Source organism: Dicentrarchus labrax, unplaced genomic scaffold (assembly GCF_905237075.1).
Source record: "Dicentrarchus labrax unplaced genomic scaffold, dlabrax2021, whole genome shotgun sequence".
In the NCBI taxonomy this organism is placed as follows: Eukaryota; Metazoa; Chordata; class Actinopteri; family Moronidae; genus Dicentrarchus; species Dicentrarchus labrax.
In genome coordinates this window covers 247,756-270,611 of record NW_026136981.1, presented here as the reverse complement: position 1 = coordinate 270,611, position 22,856 = coordinate 247,756, and the positions used below count along the sequence as shown (strand labels likewise).

The following is a 22,856-nucleotide window of genomic DNA, read 5'->3' as shown; positions in this document are numbered from 1 at the left end:
CACATATTCCACATCCCACAATGGAAGGGGTTAAATGGATAGGGACTGGATATAGCAACTCCAAAAAAGGCCTTATTTTGCCTACCATGCTTGCTGTTCTCCCTTTGAAGTAGAGAAAAAAGTCAACTAGTGCACTAAATTCCACAGACAGGAGAGGGAAGAGCAAGGGAAAAGAGAGATCTGGGTGCGGGGGGCCCCATCTAAGATTATCTCGTCCCGGGACCAGGCAAGACTTTCAGCTGGCCTGCGTGCGTCTGTGTGGTTATGACCAGTAGAACCAGTTAGCCAAGAAAGACTCTTTATTTGTTTCTATATACATGACCTAGATATATCTCTCACTTTATCTCACTGTTGTTTGGAAGTCAGGACTGACTGTTCATTGTGAGTCTGAACGCTGTTGAACCTGTTGGCATTCTTCTGATCTGAGCTGGAATCCAGACCAGCTGAAGCCACGGCCCCTGTTTCCATGGCAACTGCAAGACGTACTGTATTTGTGTCAAAGGGACTTTCCATTGACTACGGGTATGATTTTACAGTTTGATTTGGCAGAAGATGAGGATTCAAATGCAGAACTGATCTGTGTAAGACTTAAATATCAACGTCAGATATACAGAAATATACAGGAGGCCTACATACAGATCCCAACACTGTGAACAGATTAATTAATTAAAGATAAATTCACAGTGGACCAACTCTGATCTGAGCCAGTGGTACTCCACTCAGCAAGGCGCTGCCCATGAGAGGGGGTCTGGGAAGCTTTATTTAAGAAACTCGGCTGCTGTGAACAGGGCAGCAGGAAGCTAGGTTCAACCTATTGGTGGTCCTCTCCATAGGTCATTTAATAAAAGGCAAAGACTTGTACATTATGAAGAGACACCCGAGAAAGTATGGCCTGTTGCTCAAGAGCTGCCGACGTCCAGCCACGCTTCGTGGTTAACCTCCCCTGGCTTACTGCTTACCAAGATCCCAGGCCACACCCATTCCCCTGGCCCTCCCCACACTACAACAGCCTCTTTCCAGTTGGGTTGCAGAGAAAATGAAGGCCAGGTTGTAAGACACAGGCTACCAACCATCAGAAATACCCGGGTGCCTCTGTGTGCACCTACTGCTTTATGAGACTACTGAAAAGTGCCACAGGTTGCTGGTTAATACTCAACACACAGACCATGTGTCAGCTGTTTCCTTTCTGACTGACAATGAGGAACTATAGTCACATTTATTGAGCAGTTCATTAATTAATGAGAGAGACATAATACTGAGTAAATGCTATGTAGTCCCTCATTACTTCACCATCATCTTACAGTTACTTCTCTTTGTAGCAACATCAACATACATATTACCCAACGAATATGAACTCTGTTTTTGTCTGAATGGAGGTGAACTGACTTAATGAAGTTAATGAAAATAGAAATCTGTCCAAACTGCAAAGATGTGACACAACGAACCGAATCAGACCTGAAGCACTGCGATGCTCTGACCTTCAGACAGACCAAAAAATCACATCGTCACAAGTTTTATAATTAATTCTTGTGACTCATCACATTCCCAATATCAGTCATAAATAATTCCAATATGATTGTTTATGCTCTTTTGTAATAAATAAATGTTTTAATGACTTTTGCATTCTGCTTTTCTCTGGATTAGTTTCTGTTATTTATTTCTGTTGTCAGGTACTTTCCTGTCCACCATGTTGTCTTCAATGTGTTTTGGGGAGTGGTCTATGTTCTGGATTAATTTAAGGTGCTGGAGATGGAGACTAGAGGAAGTTCAGTGCTGTCATAGACTGATCAGGATCCATATCTGGGCTTGGTGTTGAGCCAGTTCAGGCCTCTAGTGGAGATATGGGATGGGAACCTCTTTGGGTTTTGGAACGACCTGTGAGGATGAGGACATTTCACATCGTCGTCACTAATGAGCAGTTTCTCATTTATCTTCCAGAACAGGTTCCTGTGTGATATTCAGGAGATCAGGAGTAAAATGTTGTTACATTAAAAACACAGAACAGAAGAGCACCAAGACTGTTGGCTCAACACTTACGAGGACTGTTTCCTAACCCGGGTCTGTTGTGATCCTGATCCCGCACTGCAGCCATCCAAGAGAGAACTAACCCTGAGTGTTCTTAAAGAGAACAAATCCAACTGTCTGTGTCTGAAACTCCTGATCAGCTCTGAGTTCAACAGAGGCTGAAACCATTGACCTCCACATTAGAGATTCAACAGGTAGCCTTGCAGACTGGTTCTTGTGACGGATGACGTGCTACGGTAAGCGTACTGACTCATTTCCGGTTTACTTCCTGCTCTGTGTACACTGTTTGGTGCTGTAGCTCTGTCAGTGAACGCTAAATCTAAATTTGATATACTCGTTACAGCGGTTATTTACCCGCTTAACATTTAAACGTAGACTAGTTCTACTTAAACACTCGGAGTTTCTCCCTCTTTTTAGTGACTTTTCACTACTTTCAAAGTTTTTCATACACTCTAGTTTCATTAGCATTAGCAGTTAGCTATGGCTTCTCCCTCTCCCTCTTCCTCTGTCCTGCTCAGTGTGTCAGATGTTCAGTTATTCCTCTGCCTCCTTTAATGATAATGGTACCTGTATTAAATGTAGTCTATTTACTGCGCTGGAGGCGAGGCTTAGTGAGTTAGGAGGAACGGCACCGCACCACAGAGATATCTTTAGCCGCTATAGTTAGCCAGCCCCCCGGTAGCCGGTGCGGTCCGACCGAAGGTAGCTTCTGTTAGCTCTGTAGATCCCCCAGGTAGTTCCTCCGGTAGATCCTCCGGTAGTTCCCGAGCAGCCGGGAAGACAGGGAGGCTGGGTGACTGAGCGAAGGAAGACTCGAACGGCGAAGCCCACAGGTCACCACCAACCCATTCATGTTTCTAACACATTGTCCCCACTCAGCGATACACCCGCTGAGGAACCAACTCTGGTTATTGGCAGCTCCATAGTCAGAAACGTGAAGTTAGTGAAGCCAGCGGCCATAGTTAAATGTATCCCTGGGGCCAGAGCGGGTGACATTGAATCAAATTTAAAACTGCTGGCTAAAGATAAACGTAAATACAGTAAGATTGTTATCCACGTCGGCGGTGCAACGACACCCGTTACGCCAATCGGAGGTGACTAAGATTAATGTGGAGTCGGTGTGTAATTATGCTAAGACAATGTCGGACTCCGTAGTTTTCTCTGGACCCCTGCCCAATGTGACCAGTGATGACGTGTATAGCCGCATGTCATCATTCCACCGCTGGCTGTCGAGGTGGTGTCCAGAAAACGATGTGGGCTTCATTGATAACTGGAAGCCTTTTTGGGAAAACCTGGTCTGATTAGGAGAGACGGCATCCATCCCACTTTGGATGGAGCGACTCTCTTATCTAGAAATATGGCAGTTTATTTCTAAAACCTGACAGTCCAGAGTTAGGACCAGGAAGCAGAGCTGCTGTCTTACACACTTCTCTGCGCTTTCTTTAGAACAGTCACCCACCGAAAACCCCATAGAGACTGTGTCTGTCCCCCGACCACCTAGATTATTTAAAGAAATAAAAACAAGAGGAGTAAAACATAAAAATCTAATAAAAATTAAAACCAACTCCTCAGTAGCACAAAATAAGAGAATGAAATGTGGGCTGTTAAATATCAGGTCTCTGTCCTCTAAAGCTGTTTTAGTGAATGAATTAATATCAGACTATGATATTGATTTACTTTGTCCTACTGAGACCTGGTTGTCCCACGAGGAGTATGTTAGCCTAAATGAATCCACCCCCCCAGTCATATTAACACTCACATTCCTCGAGGCACAGGCCGAGGAGGTGGAGCAGCCATATATGATTCGAGCGTTTTAATGGACCCTAAACCTAAACTAAATTATAATTCATTTGAAAGCCTTGTTCTTAGTCTTTCTCACCCAAACTGGAAAACACTGCAGCCAGTTCTATTTGTTATAGTGTACCGCGCTCCTGGACCGTACTCTGATTTTATATCTGAATTCTCAGAGTTTCTATCAAGTTTAGTCCTTAAATCAGATAAAGTAATTATTGTAGGTGATTTTAATATTCATGTGGATGTTGACAATGACAGCCTTAGTAATGCATTTATATCATTAATAGACTCAATTGGCTTCTGTCAGAGTGTAAATAAACCAACTCATTGTTTTAATCACACTCTTGACCTTGTTCTATCATATGGCATTGAGATTGAACATTTAATAGTCTTCCCACATAATCCTTTCCTATCTGACCATTATTTAATAACTTTTGAATTCATATTATTAGATTATAAGCCATTAGGCAAAACTTCCTACAGCAGATGTCTATCTGACAGTGCTGTAGCTAAATTTAAGGAGGAGATTCCTTCAGTGTTTAATTCAATGCCATGTCTGAATTTAACAGAGTCCTATAACAACTTTAGTCCCTCCCAAATTGATAATCTTGTTGATAGTGCTGCAGGCTCACTACGATCAACACTAGACTCTATCGCTCCTATAAAAAGGAAATTATTAAAACATAGGAGACTAGCACCTTGGTATAACCACCAAACCCGCCAGTTAAAACAAATAGCTAGGAAATCTGAAAGGAAATGGCGCTCTTCCAAATTATCAGAATATCGCTCAAATTGGCAAGATAATCTTAAAACCTATAGAAAGGCCCTCCGTAATGCCAGAGGAGCCTATTACTCAGCACTAATAGAAGAAAATAAGAACAACCCCTAGGTTCCTCTTCAGCACTGTAGCCAGGCTGACAGAGAGTCACAGCTCTATCGAGCCACATATCCCCATAAACTTAAGTAGCAATGACTTCATGAGCTTCTTCTATAATAAAATTATTACTATTAGAGAAAAAATTAATCACCAACTGCCATCAACAGTTATCATTGGCTCTCCAAGTTCAGGGACTTCTGCCAATGTAAACTCAGATATATATTTAGACTGTTTTTCTACTATCGATCTTCATCAGTTAACTTCGATCATTTCTTCATCGAAGCCATCAACCTGTCTATTAGACCCGATCCCAACTAGGCTGCTTAAAGAAGTTGTTCCCTTAATTGGCACTTCTTTACTGGATATGATTAATCTTTCTTTATTATCAGGATATGTACCACAGTCCTTTAAAGTAGCTGTAATTAAACCCCTTCTTAAAAAGTCCACTCTTGACCCAGGGGTTTTAGCCAACTATAGACCGATTTCTAACCTCCCCTTCCTCTCTAAGATTCTGGAGAAAGTAGTCGCCAAAGAGTGTGTGACTTTCTACATAACAATAGTTTATTTGAGGATTTTCAGTCAGGATTTAGAGTTCATCATAGCACAGAGACAGCTCTGGTTAAAGTTAATAATGACCTTCTGACTGCTTCTGACAATGGACTTGTCTCTGTACTTGTATTATTAGATCTTAGTGCTGCATTTGACACCATTGACCATGATATTCTTTTACAGAGACTCGAGCATCAAATTGGCATTAAAGGAACTGCCCTAAGCTGGTTTAAGTCATACTTATCAGATCGTTCTCAGTTTGTACATGTTAACGATGAATCCTCCATAAATACTACAGTTAGTCATGGAGTTCCACAAGGTTCTGTACTTGGACCAATACTATTTACTTTATATATGCTCCCTTTAGGCAACATTATTAGGAATCACTCCATTAACTTTCACTGTTATGCAGATGATACGCAGTTATATCTATCAATCAAACCCAATGAAATAAATCAATTATCTAAATTACAAACATGTCTTACGGACATAAAATCCTGGATGACCTGCAATTTTCTGATGTTAAACTCAGAAAAAACCGAAATTCTTGTTCTTGGCCCCAAAAACCTTAGAGACTCATTGTCTAAAACTTGGCCTCTAGCACCACTGTCAGGAATCTTGGAGTTATCTTTGATCAGGATTTGTCATTTAACTCCCACATAAAGCAGACCTCTAGGACCGCCTTCTTTCATTTACGTAATATTAGAAAAAATTAGACACATACTATAACAGACAGATGCAGAAAAACTAATCCAAGCATTTGTTACTTCAAGGCTGGATTACTGCAACTCTTTATTATCAGGTTGCCCCAATAAGTCCATTAAAACGCTCCAATTAATTCAGAACGCTGCAGCACGAGTACTGACAGGAACTAGAAAAAGAGATCACATCTCTCCTGTACTAGCTACTCTGCATTGGCTCCCTGTAAAATGTAGAATAGAATTTAAAATCCTCCTCCTCACCTATAAAGCTCTTCATGGTCAGGCCCCTTCATATCTTAAAGAGCTCATAGTACCTTATTACCCCACTAGAACATTACGTTCTCTGAATGCTGGGCTACTTGTGGTTCCTATAGTCTCTAAAAAGTAGAACAGGAGCCAGAGCCTTCAGTTACCAAGCTCCTCTCCTGTGGAACCAGCTTCCAGTTGTGGTTCGGGACGCAGACACCCTCACCACATTCAAGAGTAGGCTTAAGACATTCCTCTTTGATAAAGCTTATAGTTAGGGCTGGATCAGGTGAGTCCTGAACCATCCCTTAGTTATGCTGCTATAGGCCTAGACTATCGGGGGATTTCCCATGGTGCACTGAGCTACTCTCTTCCTCTCTCTTTCTGCACTCATTCATGTCCCATTACTGCATGTTACTAACTTCACTTCTTCCCCGGGAGTTCTTGTGCTTTCTCGTCTCGCAGGTTCTCATGGATCCTGGTGGAGCCTCCTGCCATGGTCCTGCTTGACGGCCATTGCCAATAGTGTTGTTGCTGTGCACCTGTATGTCTGTCTGTCTCTCGCTCTCTCTCTCTCTCTGCCTCTCTCTCTCTCTCTCTCTCTCTCTCTCTCTCTCTCTCTCTCTCTCTCTCTCTCTCTCTCTCTCTCTCACTCCCCCAACTGGTCGAGACAGACGACCACCCACCTAGAGCTGAAGGATCTGTCCTAGGTTTCTGCCTTTAACAGGCAGTGTTTCCTTGCCCTTGTCTCCAAGGTCTTGCTCATGGTGGTACTGTTGGGTCTCTGTAATTAATGTTAAAGAGTTCGGTCTAGACCTGCTCTATTTGAAAAGTGTCCTGAGATAACTTCTGTTATGAATTGGCGCTATACAAATAAAATTGAATTGAATTGAATTGAATTGAACAGTCTAATCTAATCTAATGCAGTGTGTGTACCATGAGGGAGGAGGAGGGTTGTTTTGTAGAGTCTGAATTAGAGATGGGATTTATGGCTCTTTGAAGGGAGCCAGATCTTGAGGAGCCCTTCCTTTCAAAGAGCCGTTCAAAAGACTGGCTCATTTTTACATTTATTTATTTTTAAGAAGCTAGCCTGGGGGTAACCCATGTTATCTTAGTTGGTCCTCTTCTTCCCTCCATCACTTTGACTGTCGGGTGTTGAGTTTTTGAATGGCGATGCAAGTTGTCTGTTGACCCAGAAATATTATTTTGACAGATGTTTGCTTTGCTTTGTCGTTTTTTTCCTCCAAAAAGTGCATCCAAGTGCTGCTGCGCTTTCTTTGGCTCATTGTAGCTGCTGTACTGACAACTCAGATGAAGTCAGGTGAAATTTGCATATCACGTTTTTTTAAACGCTGTCACGCACACAGCATGTGCACACAAGCTCCTCCTTTGCTACTCCACTGAGACTGAGAGCATGCACAACAAGGGGAGGAGCAGCAGAGTACACAGGTGATAATTTGATATGCAAATTTAGATTGACGTCATCTGAGTTGTCCGACACAGTGGCACATCAATATTTCAAAATAATTCAAACTTAGACATCCCACCAATATAATATATAAGTTTTAATGATTCTGATCCAGATCCGACTCTCTCGTTCTTCCCAGTGATCCTTTCCCAGATAAAATGGGTTACCCCCAGGCTAACCCATTTTATAAATAAATAAATGTAAAAATGAGCCAGTCTTTTGAACGGCTCTTTGAAAGGAAGGGCTCCTCAAGATCTGGCTCCCTTCAAAGAGCCATAAATCCTATCTCTAATTATTTCGATTGGAAACCCCAAACTGACTTTAATTAAAGCTGAACAGTCTGAGGAGGACTGACCTCTTTCACACAGAGCAGCCAATCAGAGTGCAGAGATCGTATGATGTCACTAGTGTCCAGGCAGGCTCCAGATGCAGTGTGATCACTTCACTTTCACTTTCACTTCACATGGATGGATGGCTCATTTGTTTGGGGGTCACAGGACTTCAGAATGACTGTATATTTCAAGGTTTTTCAGTTTGAACATTGTTAGATTACTGTTAGTAATGTAAGGGTTAGCTGAGTGTGTAGAGACCTGATAACTTACACCTGTTTACTGCTCTAAAGGTCACAGTGGGAACCAAGGATGGAGGAAACAAGGATAAAGATAGTAAAGCCATAGTTGCCGATCAGTTCATGGCGTGCTTCTTGTTTTTGTTTTCACATTTTTAGAAAATGTAAAGGACATAAAGTCCAGGGGCCTCATGTATGAAAGACTGTGCAGCTTTCACACTGACAGAAGGCGTACTCACAAAACTTGAAAAGTACATATGCAAAGAATAATCCAAATGTATAAAACCAGGTGTATGCCGGGTCCTGTGCACCGTTCCTTCATACATCCCAATCAACATGAAACTGACAATGTGAACGAGCCACTGACTCCAGTGGTCAGGACACATCAGCACACGCCAACCTGCCACAGGAGGAGGAGAGGGGGGACACATGTGAGACCACTGTCTCCACGGCTGTTCATATTTCAGGATCCGCTGCGCCCTGTGCCTCCCCCTGCAGGGGGTTGGCAGTCTGATCACGTCCTCACCAGCACTGTGCTGGAGGAACAAAAAAGAACGATGAATACAATGAAAGAAAGTTTAACAAATTAATGATGTGACACATTAAAGTACATGTGAAGATCTTCCTAAATGTTTCACACTGGACCTTTAAAATAACAATAGCACCAACATATAGTTCTGCTTTCACCACGTTACTTCAGTAAAAATTATAAATCTACTCTAATATCAGAATAAAAGTCCTCATTCAGACTGTTGGCTCATTTAATCTATTAGTGCATCATTTATTGTAAAAGTTGAATCCACAGAGTAACCTGTAACTACACCTGTAGGAGGACAGGACACCAGTTGTTTATCAGAAACCATCTGCTGTATCTTTTCATACAGATTGTTTCCTGGAAAATACCTGCTCAGCTGAATGTAACCACACCCTCCCTCCCCTCCCCCAGTGCTCAGGTAATAGGAAGCATCCACCTGTACACAGCAACAGAAGATCAATCAGTGGTAAAGTCTGTAAAGTCTGTGTTATAGTGTGCAGAGTTTTATCATCTGATGAATCTTCAAACTACTGGACTTCCTGGATTTTTACAGTGGACATGTTTTTTTCATCCTGACAATTAAAGGATTATTTGAGGATTCTGAGAAGAAACTGATTCAGCAGGTATCTACATTTATTACATATAATGGTGTTTTTATTTCTCTGTAGTAATGAATGCAATTGTTGGTGTTTGTTAAATAATGGTCAGGTCATTAAATGTTCAGTTTCAGTGCCATATGACAGATTAAGGGTAATAATGAGATAAATACAGTACTAAGGTCATTATTGATGTCCACATTAATATTAAAGTCACCTCCAATAATCACTGTTTTATCTGAAAGCTGTAAAATTGATGAAAAAGCTGAGAATTCAGATAAAAACTATTTCCCAGGTTCATCGTCTGAAAGATCATGTAATCCACAGACATAATGGACAGTAACGTCACTGGAGCGTTGGGGCGTGGTTTGTTCGTTTCTGTATGCGCGGTGCATCATGGGTTCACTAGAGTAGTTCAGTAGTCATCATGGCGGCAGTCCGATCGTACAGCGTTTACATCCTTCTGTATTTCTTTTGTTTCCTGGCTGCACAAGGTGAGTAGAGTGTGTGTGTGTCTCGGTCTGACGACCTTTTACTCGTAAAACTTGAATGCCTAAACTACAAGCTCTCACAGCCAAACCGAAACTAGATTTGTGATGAAGATGATGATGAAGATGATGATGATGGTTTGTGATGTTTCAGTCTGAGGTACATGTGTGATAGTTAGAGCAGCTGATGTTTGCTAACGTTACTTCAGATGTCAGACAGCGTACAGTGACAGCCACAGGTTTGAGGCCTGCTAGCACTGTTAGCACTGTTAGCCTCGTTGGTAGTTCCGCTGTTGAGCGTTGTAGAGAGGCTCCCCTCCTGATTGGTCAGCCCGTTAGCCTATCAGGGCTAACGACTGAGAGAATATCAACTCCACTGCGGGCGGGGCTCCTGCTCAGAGACAGAGAGCGACAGAGACACAACCACACTACTGCAAGAACTAAAAGAGTTATTAGTTAATGAAATCACAAACAGTGAGCACAATCCACTTTATACAGGTAACTCAGGTAAACACTCTGAAGCTACTGTTAAAGAGAGAGAGACTCCTCCAGACAGCCATCACAAAACTCAACAGAGACATGTTTATATATATATATATAAAGCCTAGTTTAATTTATGTATAGTTTATTAGTTAATATGTGTAAAATAATCTATAGTATATAGTTTGGTTGTAGAATAAACACAGTGTGCAGAGTTTTTGTGTCTGTTCTCTTCACCTGTTGGTACGTCCACAAGCACACTGTATATAGTTGTATGGATTCTAATCTGATTACTATTGCATACAGGGGCAGAGTGGGAGTGACCTTTGCTCTCATTCATTAATTACAACTCAATGTTAAAAGTGATTTCCCTGAACAACTTTTTCTCTCTGGATGTTTATTGTTGGTTTTTAGAACAACATGTGATATCAGTGAAACCTGGAGATGATGTCACTCTGTCATGTTCAGCTGGTGATGGCTCCATCAGAGCTGTAGAGTGGACCAGACCTGACCTGGAGCCAGAGTACGTCCTCTTTTACAGAAACAAACGCTCAGTTACAACCAACCAACATCCATCCTTTAAGGGTCGGGTGAATCTGGCAGACGGAGAGATGAAGGATGGAAACGTGTCTTTAGTTATAAACAACGTGAGCATCAGTGACAACGGAACATACGAGTGTCGAGTTGTTACAGGTGGTTCAAGCCGTCATAAGAGAGCCATCATTGAGACTGACCCAATCAGAACCATCCAACTGGAGGTCACAGCCTCAGGTGAGTTAGTGGAGTTCAGGGTGATTCTCAGAGTCAAACATGAGGGATATAGAAGAAGAAATGGATTCTGTTCAGTCATTTCCTGACTAATGTACATTTTCATCTTCAGGTTCCAACAGCAAAAACACCATGGATGGAGACTACAAAGACACAACCAAGAGGGATGGAAACAAACACATTGGACTGACAGTTTTCGTTCTGATTAGTTCAGCTGTTGTTGGAATGGTTCTCTGGAAGAAAAAGAGACACACAGACAGTAACTCAGAACCAGCTGCTGATGAAGCAGTGGGTGATCAGCTCCTCTGAACCTCTACAGACCTCTTTATACCAAAGTCATGTTGAACACTTTCTGTGGGCCATTTGTAAATCTGCTGTTTGAGGCTCTCCATCATCATGGACTGCATGGTTCAGTGGTTACCTGTAGCAGAGTGAGTAGGGGGGCAGAGCCACACCCACGGTTCTCCAGAGACCCACCATTGGCCCAGTCCATCTGACTGAAGATGCATATCAGCTCCAGTGGGGCACTGTGGCCCGTTTGTATTGTCGCTGTATTGTCGTCAGCCAGGGCTCCTAACTCTGATCTAATGTTGAGTGAGAACATCAACCCCTGTATCTGACAGAGTGCTGCTGTTAGCTCTGCAGACAAACAGGTGAAGATGTTAGCTGGGAGCTAGCTCTGTGCAGGTAGCTGAAAGCAACCGTGATGATGATGATGATGATGATGATGATGATGATAGTTTATTGTGTCCAACCGTGTTCGACTGTTTGCACATTTCAATTAAATTAAATTCAATTCAATTTTATTTGTATAGCGCCAATTCATAACAGAAGTTATCTCAGGACACTTTTCAAATAGAGCAGGTCTAGACCGAACTCTTTAAAACATTAATTACAGAGACCCAACAGTACCACCATGAGCAAGACCTTGGAGACAAGGGCAAGGAAAAACTGCCTGTTAAAAGGCAGAAACCTAGGACAGATCCTCCGGCTCTAGGTGGGTGGGAGAGAGAGAGAGAGAGACAGACAGATAGACTGACAGGTGCACAGCAACAACAGTATTGGCAATGGCAATCTAGCAGGACCATGGCAGGAGGCTCCACCAGGATCCACGAGAACCTGCAAGACGAGAAAGCACAAGAACTCCGGGGAAGAAGTGAAGTTAGTAACATGCATTAATGGGACATGAATGAGTGCAGAAAGAGAGAGGAAGAGAGGAGCTCAGTGCACCATGGGAAATCCCCCGATAGTCTAGGCCTATAGCAGCATAACTAAGGGATGGTTCAGGACTCACCTGATCCAGCCCTAACTATAAGCTTTATCGAAGAGGAATGTCTTAAGCCTACTCTTGAATGTGGTGATGGTGTCTGCCTCCCGAACCACAAATTTCATACAGGCTGCAGTGGATTCACATCATTTTGACTCGATTACATTCAAACTGACTGCTGCTGGATGAAAACTTCCTGGTCAGCTGTTTAATATCCATTATTCATGATCAACGCTGTGAAGACAAGTACCTGTCTCACACACCGGCTGCCCTGTCTCTCTCTCCATGTACAGACTGTGTGTCTGTCTGTTAAACATCCACCAGATAACATCTCTCTCTCTGTTGCTCTGCAAAATGCTGAAAGAACAAACCTTCCTCTGGACTGAAATCTAAATCTAAAATTCTGCCTGATTAGAACTAATTAGAGTGAATATCAGCGATTAGGCACCCTTAATGCGTGGTGATGTTAGCAGTTCAGTGTCTAACTGATTTGGTGGAAGGTGGTACTGTACTTCTGTTATTGCAGTGTACTGTAAGTGTTACAGTGGCTTTTCCTCTCTGCAACCGTGGGTCCCCCAGCACACAATCAAGCACAACAGGTTGATTAATGAACAAAAATGTATTATTTTCTAAGCCGCACACACCATCAACACATATACTTAGTTTCCTTGCTGTTTCCAGAGCTTCTTTAGCCCTTTTCCAAAGTCCACAATGATCAACTCCAGAAGTCCTCTGGTCCAGCACACTACGCAGTGTCGCAGCAGATTTGATCTCAGTTAGCAGTTGGAACTCCTTCCTCCTGCTAATTGCACTTCTCATTTTCAAAATATTTCAATATGTACACTGTTTTGCCAGTGATGTAAAAACAGGAGCCTCAACTTTCCTGAATGCACATATTCTGTCCCATAAAGAGAGTGCACATTGTGTTTACCAAGAGAAAAACAAGAAGCTGTTAACATCAGTGCCTTTATTTCATTTCATTTATAAAGTATTTATATTGTATTACTGTTAAATGCATTCATCAACTCTCATTTGTAAAGTATTTAACGAATCACATTGTGATTTAAAACATGTTTATCTCTTCAAAATGGTCGCTTTACCTGTTCAAGACAATGTGACGTGATGCAGAAACAGGTTCATTCATATATGCCCAATTTTCTGTTTTCACTGTGAACTGGGTCTTAATGTTTATTATTTAAAAAAGTGTCTCCCCAGAAAAATTACTACTAAAGTTGTTTTACACAGCTCTTCCACCTTTCTCCCCATTGTGAGCTGTTACCAATCCAATACCTTGATAAAGTGTTACCAACAACAGTATGTTTGTGATCCTTTGAAACTTTTGTATAAAGTGTATTTTCATAGAAAAATAAACACTTATTGTTACATTTGGATCCTCAGGTTGTGTTATCTTTATTTGTTGTTTCTATCCATTGGGACCATGCAGCTTTCATTCCCTGTTTCTGTTCATACTCTTTATTCATGATGAGGGGAAATAACCTGAACCTCCCTTTAGAATCATCTCCCTCTGGTGGCTGTTAGCTTGTACACTGCGATAGCATCTCATGGTTAAAGTGAACCAGCAGTTCATCTTAAGTTCTGAAAGTGATAAACATTTTTAATCTGATTACACTGAGTGAATGTCTTTTATTAACTTAATGTAATCAGATTAAAAATGTTTAACAGCCACAGCCTGTTCACCCTGCTGCATTCTGGGAAGAGGTACAGAAGCTCTTGCTGCCGTACCTCCAGACTTCTTCCCTCAGGCAGTGAGTCATTATGTAAAATACTTTTATTTAAGGGACTACAGCTGGTATTTCCTTGTACTACCCTGTGCTGTAGGATGATACATGAACCTGGAAACAGCACTGAAACTGTCCCATGTGAATATTGCTGCATGCAGTTCTGAGGTTTACTGGAGCTCAGCAGTGAGGATGGAGCTCTTCTGTCGTCCAGCTGCTGATTCTCCTGCAAACTTCATCATTCTCCTTTAGACTGCAGAGTGATAGTCATCATCTGGTGGACAGAGAGACGAGATTTAATGTGTCACAAATTAATAAAAGCCCTGCAATACATCACTGTTGTCAACTTATTTCTCCCGGGGATCAATAAAGTATTTCTGATTCTGATTAATAAAAAAGCTCATTTCTTATTTGAACATTTTAGCTTCATTTAAGAACACATTGAACTCATCGGATCAGTTCAGAAGTGATGCTCTGTGGTGACATCACCGATGACATCATCATAGTCACCATCCAATCCCTCCTCAGCCTGGGTGGGCGGGATCATCACCATGGAGACAGGCAGATTATTTCCTACAGTCAGTGTAGGTTAGAAATAAAATATAGATCATTTATCAACTTCTGTTAGAGACAGCTGTCAATCATCAACACCAGACTGATTGACTGATTGATTGATTGATTGATTGATTGATTGATGAGTGTTACCTGTGGCCCTCTGTCGATATAAAGACACCATGAGGACAGTGGAGATGCAGTACGGACAGAACACCACAAGGTGGCAGAGCAATCTGAACACAAACTGGAGGGGGGTGGAGACAGTGGATGGGGCTGCAGAGGTGGGCGGGGCTGTGGTTGTAGGTTTACCTGCAGAGAGAATCCCACCTGGTCAGGTGAATATCTGGATGAAATAAGTCCTGAAATCAAAGGTGACCTCCTCACCTGTGACAGTGATCCAGCTGGGTGGAGACTCTCCATGACTGCCAATGTGACACTTGTAGAGGCCTTCATCAGACCTGGAAACATGGTGGATGGTCATGTGACCTGTAGGCTCAGTCCTGATGAGGGAGCCATCTTTATAGAAAGCAGCTGTGAGGTTGGAGGGAGGGGTCTTTGTTTTACAGTGCAGAGAGACATCATCTCCCTCCATCACAGGGAGGACAGGACTCTGCAGGATCACTGGTCCACCTCAACACAGAGACAGACTACAGCATTTCATCCATTTACACACAGCTTCATCAACACTAACTCCACAGTCTGATCTTACCAGTGACACTGATGTTGATGGTGTTACTGGTTGCTCCCTCTCTGGACTCACACCAGTAAACTCCACTGTCCCATGTGGCAATGGGGCTGATGGTACAAGAAGAACCAGCTGGTTCTCCCCAGTCGTCACACTGCGTCCTGGTGTCTCTGGTTGTGTTCCTCCTCAGTGTCCATCCAGCAGAGCTGTTGTCCTCCTCACAGCTCAGAGAGACAGACTGTCCTTTAAACATCTGAGAGCTGCTGGGACTCACAGTCAGAGAGGCTGGAGGAAGAGGATGTTGTGGTTAAGAAATATACTGATGATCCATTACATTTTCAATCAAACTACACATCCCCTTAAAGGTCCTAAAAATGCTTCTGTTGTTGAACACTCATTGTCCAGGACACAGTGACTTTCTTCATAACAACATTTTATTTCAGTACATCACAGCACAGAGACAGCACTGGTGAAAGTTAATAATGACCTTTTGATTGCTTCAGACAATGGACTTGTCTCTGTACTTGTATTATTAGATCTTAGTGCTGCATTTGACACCATTGACCATGATATTCTTTTACAGAGACTCGAGCATCAAATTGGCTTTAAAGGAACCACACTAAGCTGGTTTAGGTCATGTTTATCAGATTGTTCTCAGTTTGTACATGTTAACGATGAATCTTCAATAAATACTACAGTTAGTCATGGAGTTCCACAAGGTTCTGTGCTTGGACCAATACTATTTACTTTATATATGCTCCCTTTAGGCAACATTATTAGGAATCACTCCATTACATTTCACTGTTATGCAGATGATACCCAGCTATTAATCTATCAATCGAGCCCAATGAAATTAATCAATTATCTAAGTTACAAACATGTCTTAAGGACATAAAAACCTGGATGAGCTGCGATTTACTGAAACGGACGTCCCGCGGGCAGCCCCTAACTGGCCACTGGAGATCGTTGTTTGCATGATCCTGTTTAAATCAATCTGAAACAAAAACCATAATAGCTAGAGCATTCATTGTTTTTTCATTGGAGAGCAAAGGTTTCCGTCTTTCGCATCATCACGTTGTACGCTCGTTGTGACGTGACTATGTTACATTACATTAATTGCAAAAGTCATGACGACGCGTGGTGGCGTCAGTGGAGAAGAGCAGAGGAGAGAAGCAGGTCGATAGTTGATGAGAGAGAGAGACTGAGAGAAATAGTTAGAGTCAGTAGTTTTTAGTAGTAGTTTTAGTCAGTGTGTTTTGGAGTACTTTTTTTTCGTCATTGTTTTGTCTTGATGGCGAAGAAACGATACTCAACCGAGGAGGTTTTGTTCGCGGGCGTTGACAAGGAAGAAGCGCTTTCCAAAAAAACATGTCAAACTTTTGCTGAGTTACTGCTGTGTATCTCTGTCACCAATACTAATCTTGCTGGAAAAAAATGAGTTTCAGACTGATAGAAGTTCACTAACCTTGGTTTGTGGTGCAGCTCAGCAGTGAGATCAGAACTAAAGAGAAATGACACTCGGGTTGATTTGAGGTTGTGATACAACAAGAGAGCAGCACACACATATTGGGCCTCATATGTTAATGTTTTATTATCTTTGATTGCGTTTGATGTTGAAAGTCCCCTCCAGACACGTAGGTACTATATCACAATCAGTACTGGGGCCAATCATTTTTTAAGTATTCAGTATCAGCTACATTGAGCCAGATCTGATGTTTTTACTGGCAAAGTTTTCATGCACAGTGCAGCCGTCGTCAACTCTCTGCTCCGCTCAGCCACCACAGAGGAGAGACAGACAGCGAGGAAGCCACACATTCACCACACCACTACAAGGGCATCAAAATCCCCGAGAACAAAAAGCAACTAAGTTGTTTTTTAGTTTGCATTATTCACAGCACAAACACAAGTTGGCTTTTGTACATATTTCATTACGTGTGGTCGAGGGCACACTGATGTTACCTAATAAACAGGAAGTATATATTATAAGTATTGATAAATGCCATAAAAGTTCTTAAAAACACTGATGAAGGAACGAATGAACACAGAGAGGAAGAGGACGGTTGTATAAGATTACATTTCATTCACTGTAAGAAGATTATGCTTCTTTTTACAAAGAAAAATTCAACAATAAATGTGCAGGAAAAAAAACATAATAAGAACCTGATGTAAAAGCATTTTCACAACCTTTCAGATAAACAGATGTTAATGTTACAGGAGCATTTCTGAGACAGAGACATGATGGATTTCTCCTGGTTGTATTTCTCTAAGCTGATGTTTTTAGTGTACTTACAGAGCAGCCACAGTAGAGATGTTCCCTCCATCCTAACACTTGTTATATGAGATCTATACTTTGATCAGTTCACAGTCGCATCAAGTAAAACCCTCCTCCTTCCTGTGACTGGCAGTGTTGTGGTTTCCTCTCATACTGAAGGTGACAAAGTTGAGTCATTTAGTTAGAATAAAGCAGATAAATTCACTTTTGAAACAATGCTTGAACCATAACAGGAAGTGAAAAGAGTCAGAAAACAAAATGAAACTCTGAGATGAAAAGTAAAGCAACACCTGACACAGAATGTAAATAAGAACAGGAATATGATGCGTTCACTGACACTTAAACTGCTTTTTAGAGATTAAGATTCCAGCTGTTTATTAGCAGTTGTCAGAGATTCACTATAAAATGACTTCATGATTAATTTCAGAGTAAAAGCTGGATCTCTGTGCAGGTAAACAACAGTTCAGTTGGAGGAAGTGAACAGGAGCTGATTTTGTAGCTGTGTGCCTGACAGCTTCTCTCAGTTTTAACCACTGAGCTGTGGTCAGAAAGAGGCTGAAACTCAGTGTGTGTCTGCACGCTATCAAACTACACATCAGGATGAGAGAACATGATGCATTCACTACACCTGAATACATGAACAACCATCTAATAGCATCTATTTATCTCTTTGAGCCTGAGGACGCAGACTGTTCATTATTGAATGACCCGTAAAATATGGTGTAGTTAGTTCAATGGACCCAAGCCTTCCTCACACCAGTCCAGTCTATAGGAGGCAGAGGCAGGGGTGGACTGGCCATCTGGCATACTGGGCATCGTCCCCCAATGTGGGCCGTTGACCCAATGTGGTCCGGTCCGGTCCGGTATGTTTTCTTTCTCTCTCTAAATTCCCTCCAGTTGGGCCAGTTGGCTACAGAGGGCTAGCAGTGTGTTGCCAGCATCGACACATATTATTGGTCTATGTTTGTCATTGTCAATCAATCAGTGCTGTCAATCACAACACAAACCAGGGTGGGCGGGACCTCATGGCATGGGCCGGAGTGGCGGGAAGGGCTGCTGCTGAGCTGAAGATGGATAACCGTAAGAAACTTAAAAAGCTGAAGTCTCTGGAGGTGGAAGCTGCTAAATGTTGGACATTGACAGACCTATTTGGTGCCGGGGTCACCACCCCAGCAGGTGCTGCTGCGCCGGGAGACGAGCGAGTGGAGGCAGACATGGTGAGTAACGTTAGCCTGGTTGTTCCATTGAATGTGATGGGACCTCATTAACTGCATACTTGTGACAACATATTAGCCCAGAGTGGAAGGGCTGGGACTGTTGGTAGTTGTGCTTGATTTGGTTTAAATATGCCGAATTGGGATATTATGGGTTATTATTGTTCTAAGTTAGCTAACAGCTGCTAACTCTTGTTGCCATAGCAACAGTAACCATTGACATGGACTGATGACTGGAAATAGAGATGCAGAATCAATATTGTAAATACAGATGAGATACTTTGAATTAATTAGGAAATAATGAGTTTAATTTGCAATATTTGCCATTGAATTTATCTTTATCTTTCAATTCAGTTATTGTTTACTGAGGTCATAACTATTTCGTAGGTATAATTTGTGTGTAACTTTAATTTCTGTGTAAATGTTACTTTTACTGTAGTTTTCAAATGGCTGTGTATAGTGCTGTCTTGAGCATTTTCAGGTATTGTCACAAAGATCATAATGAAAACATGACAAAGCCATTAGTGTTGTTACGCTCGTGAACGCAACATGTGTATGTTGAAAGGTTCATGTGAAGAAACATACTATATGTGTGATAAAATAACAATTGGTAATTCATAAATGTCTCTTTATATTCTCTGCTACCATCAGAGAGAGAGAGAGAGAGAGAGAGAGAGAGAGAGAGAGAGCTTCGTCTTGACTTTGGGAGTTTATTATGCAACTTGTTTTGTCTCAGATTGAAACAAAAGGTTTGATTATGATTATTTCCTGGTTGAAGATTTTCATATTGATGATTTTAATTTCAAACATCTGCATATCTTTTAAGTTCAGTTAACAGTTATGCAGGTAGGCCTTAGGGCTCTTCTGAGACTTCAGTCATCCTTCATGACAGATACATTTGTTCACTAAGTGTCACTACATCACAGAAAGGCTACATGGCTACATATACTTGTCAGTACACAGATACTGAGTACAAGTTGTGTTTGCTGTTTCTTGCAGGTCATGAATTTGGTGAGGAGTGGAGCTGGCTGGCTGCGGACGAGGAAGTAGGGCAATATATACATGTGCACATACACGTATATGAGAATGCATATCTATTCAGACCTGTAATTCATGTCTTAGACTTTTTCACACAGCTATAGATCATTATTTTATGGTTTCATAATGACTGAGTCACCGTTAAAACCAATGAGTTTCAGCTCTAATGCTGCTACTGTCTGTAATATGTTTCTGTTTAGATTATTTGTCAGGAGATTTTGTTATTATTGTCCCAGTCTGCTTTTAACTAATGCTGGGCTTACACCAAAAGATTTTCACAGTCACAGACTAAAAACTGAAAGGGTAGCATGAGGGTTCTTCCCGTTAGTCTCGTCCCACCCCTAGTCATGATATAACTTCTGTTGTGATTTGACACTATAATGAATAAAGACTGATTGATTGATTGCTATAGCTGTCAGTTTTAGTCCTTGAGTTCATAGTTACGTGCTTTATTTGTTAACTGCTATCAAGGAATATGACTCTCCTTTGTAGTATGCATGAGAGGAGATGCTGCGAGATTTGTGGACTTCTATGTAGTGTCTGCTGATAATGTAGTGGGCTGGTCTGGACACAAAATGCCAGGGCTGAATTTTTGTCCTAGTCCACCCCTGGGCAGAAGTGGCAGTCCTGATCCTAAAGGAGTGACCAAAGTAATTGACGGAAGGAATGCTGGACAAGGAGAGTAGGTGGCAAAACCAGAATCAAGAAGCCACTTGTCCAGACTCAGAGATGAAGAGAGGATCTGTTATGGTTATGCTCTGGAAAAACAAGTAGTTTGTCTCGAAAAGATTCAGTGATGATTGGACTTTAAAGTAAGACACCGTTGTAAACTAACCAGATTGATTAGTTTTGGTTAGCTTTAGTAGAATCCTAAGATGTCGACTGAGAGATAAGACAAGTCTTAAATGCAGGTATGACAGTATGGGTCAAAGTGAAGGCTACAGGCGGTAAGTTCAAAACATCCGAAGAAACCAAAAAAGTAAGCAAGAACTTCGCTTCTAAAGTTTGAGCAACATGAGGGATGCTTTATGCAGAAAGTCTGTGGTAAAAGGAAGATGGCAAAGACTTATCAGAACAGTAATGTCATCAGTGGATGGTCAGAGGCCATTTTGATGCCATGGGTTTGATAGGTAATGCAACAGATCATGATGACGAGAACAAACGATGGGAAGGTTACGTTGCACTGGTCATGAAAGTAGGGGAAACTCTTCAAGCTGACCAGTAATACAAGAGGGTTGATAGTGCTCTACTCTTGATGATCTTGATGGAGGTCTGGGAAACGACAGTTAGGGTATTAGGATAGGATATATATGTTCAGTGCAGAATATGGTGGGTTGGTGCTTCTAAAACTCTGGGATGAGAGTCTCCAATGATGCTGGAACGACTGTGAACATTATGATATTTAAGGTAAAGCTGAGGTGGACTAGGAGGAGGAGGTCACAACGCTGATAAAGCTTTGCAATTGGGAGTGAAGTCTGGAGCAGATTTGTGTCACGAGTCATTCCCAGGAACTTGGAGGAGGCCTCTGATTTCTCTGCAGACAGTGGAACCCAGAGGTCAGAATAAAGAAATCAGAATGACCATACCTGGAGCAGATGGTGACGAGGGAGGGAAATGATGAGGAAATCATCCAAAAGATGGACAATGGAAACACAAACCTTTCCTGGCGAGGTTTCTGAGGCTGATGGCATGATTAGCAAAGGGAAAAGTCTTTAATCGAATTCAATCTGAAAGACTGATGATAAGACGTTTATTGTCTGAATATTTCCTGGTTGCAATACTGACGGGGCAAATGTGAAAGTTAGGAAATAGAGGATAAACAAATGGGGCAATCATGAACAAATGGTGACCAGTGGTTATGGTGACAAACCAGCCTGATAATGCTTGCTTTGGAGGTAGGGGGCTCTGGGGGGGTTGCTGACAATAAGTGAGAGAAAGCCAAAGTTCTTGCTTGGTGTGGTATAGCACCTTTACATCATATTCTGCTATCACATGAACCAATCTTAGCTAGCTGGCTACCTGGCTAACATATTGGCAGCAGGCTCCATGCAACATAACTAACTTAGAATTATAACTAATAGCCGTTAGATAAAGCTAATAGTTGACCATATATATTTGAATCACACAGTTTGGTTGTTCAAAACATGGAATAAATAACTTCAACTTCACTTACACAAATACTGGCAGACTAATCGATACGATGGAGGATGTGCAACGTTACTTCACCTGTCCTCTGATGGTGTTGGAGGCTGTGTTTGGTTCCGGCCAGGGTCACTGGGAGTCTTAACCTCCTGTGCTAGTGGTTTAAACAAACCTCCTCGGGTACTTTGAGCTTGCAGTCCAGGTACAGGCAGCTAATAGTACTAATAGAAGGTAGCTTCTGTTAGCTCTGTAGATCCCCCGGTAGTTCCCGAGCAGCCGGGAAGACAGGGAGGCTGGGTGACTGAGCGAAGGAAGGCTAGAACGGCGAAGCCCACAGGTCACCACCAACCGCTTCATGTTTCTAATACATTTTCCCCACTCAGCGATACACCCGCTGAGGAACCAACTCTGGTTATTGGCAGCTCCATAGTCAGAAACGTGAAGTTAGCGAAGCCAGCGGCCATAGTTAAATGCATCCCTGGGGCCAGAGCGGGCGACATTGAATCAAATTTAAAACTGCTGGCTAAAGGTAAACGTAAATACAGTAAGATTGTTATCCACGTCGGCGGTAATGACACCCGTTTACGCCAATCGGAGGTCACTAAGATTAATGTGGAGTCGGTGTGTAATTATGCTAAGACAATGTCGGACACCGTAGTTTTCTCTGGACCCCTGCCCAATGTGACCAGAGATGACATGTATAGCCGCATGTCGTCATTCCACCGCTGGCTGTCGAGGTGGTGTCCAGAAAACGATTTGGGCTTCATTGATAACTGGAAGCCTTTTGGGGGAAAACCTGGTCTGATTAGGAGAGACGGCATCCATCCCACTTTGGATGGAGCGGCGAAG

The 22,856-nt window shown here is 42.1% G+C and overlaps 2 protein-coding genes and 1 long non-coding RNA gene across 4 annotated transcripts in view; 2 read left to right on the top strand and 1 right to left on the bottom strand.

Annotated features, from left to right (window-relative positions):
* Nucleotides 1-2,666: 2,666 nt before the first annotated feature.
* Nucleotides 2,667-22,302, top strand: LOC127360971 (uncharacterized). Its single transcript, XR_007883990.1, has 2 exons — nt 2,667-2,727; nt 22,239-22,302. It is a non-coding gene; the product is annotated as an uncharacterized LOC127360971 (long non-coding RNA).
* Nucleotides 9,701-22,856, top strand: part of LOC127360964 (butyrophilin subfamily 2 member A1-like) — a 141,862-nt gene continuing 128,706 nt past the window's right edge. The window contains exons 1-3 of the mRNA XM_051395528.1: nt 9,701-9,853; nt 10,742-11,098; nt 11,208-11,416. Of these exons, the coding sequence (XP_051251488.1) occupies nt 9,787-9,853; nt 10,742-11,098; nt 11,208-11,404 (621 nt within the window). The 5' untranslated portion in view covers nt 9,701-9,786 and the 3' untranslated portion in view covers nt 11,405-11,416. The remainder of the gene's footprint in view (nt 9,854-10,741; nt 11,099-11,207; nt 11,417-22,856) is intronic.
* On the bottom strand, nt 13,315-17,689 carry LOC127360959 (Fc receptor-like protein 5). 2 transcript variants are annotated; one of them, XM_051395516.1, is made up of 6 exons: nt 17,632-17,689; nt 16,807-16,842; nt 15,366-15,626; nt 15,041-15,286; nt 14,807-14,983; nt 13,315-14,674 (listed from the first exon to the last, which is right to left on the bottom strand). In XM_051395516.1, exons 1-6 carry the CDS (start codon nt 17,660-17,662, stop codon nt 14,562-14,564), a joined length of 864 nt encoding a protein of 287 aa, XP_051251476.1. In that variant the 5' UTR covers nt 17,663-17,689; the 3' UTR covers nt 13,315-14,561. The 2 variants fall into 2 exon arrangements, with proteins under 2 accessions (XP_051251476.1, XP_051251477.1); XM_051395517.1 differs by lacking the exon at nt 16,807-16,842 and having other exon boundaries at nt 17,632-17,677.

Bases quoted from the DNA above. Each gene is read 5' to 3' on its own strand.
- LOC127360959 (XM_051395516.1), bottom strand. From the start codon at position 17,662: ATGGAGGGAACATCTCTACTGTGGCTGCTCT. The intron at 16,843-17,631 runs GTAAGTACACTA...ATTTCTCTTTAG, and splicing joins ATCTCTACTGTGGCTGCTCT to TTCTGATCTCACTGCTGAGC. The intron at 14,675-14,806 runs GTAACACTCATC...CACTGACTGTAG, and splicing joins ATATCGACAGAGGGCCACAG to GAAATAATCTGCCTGTCTCC.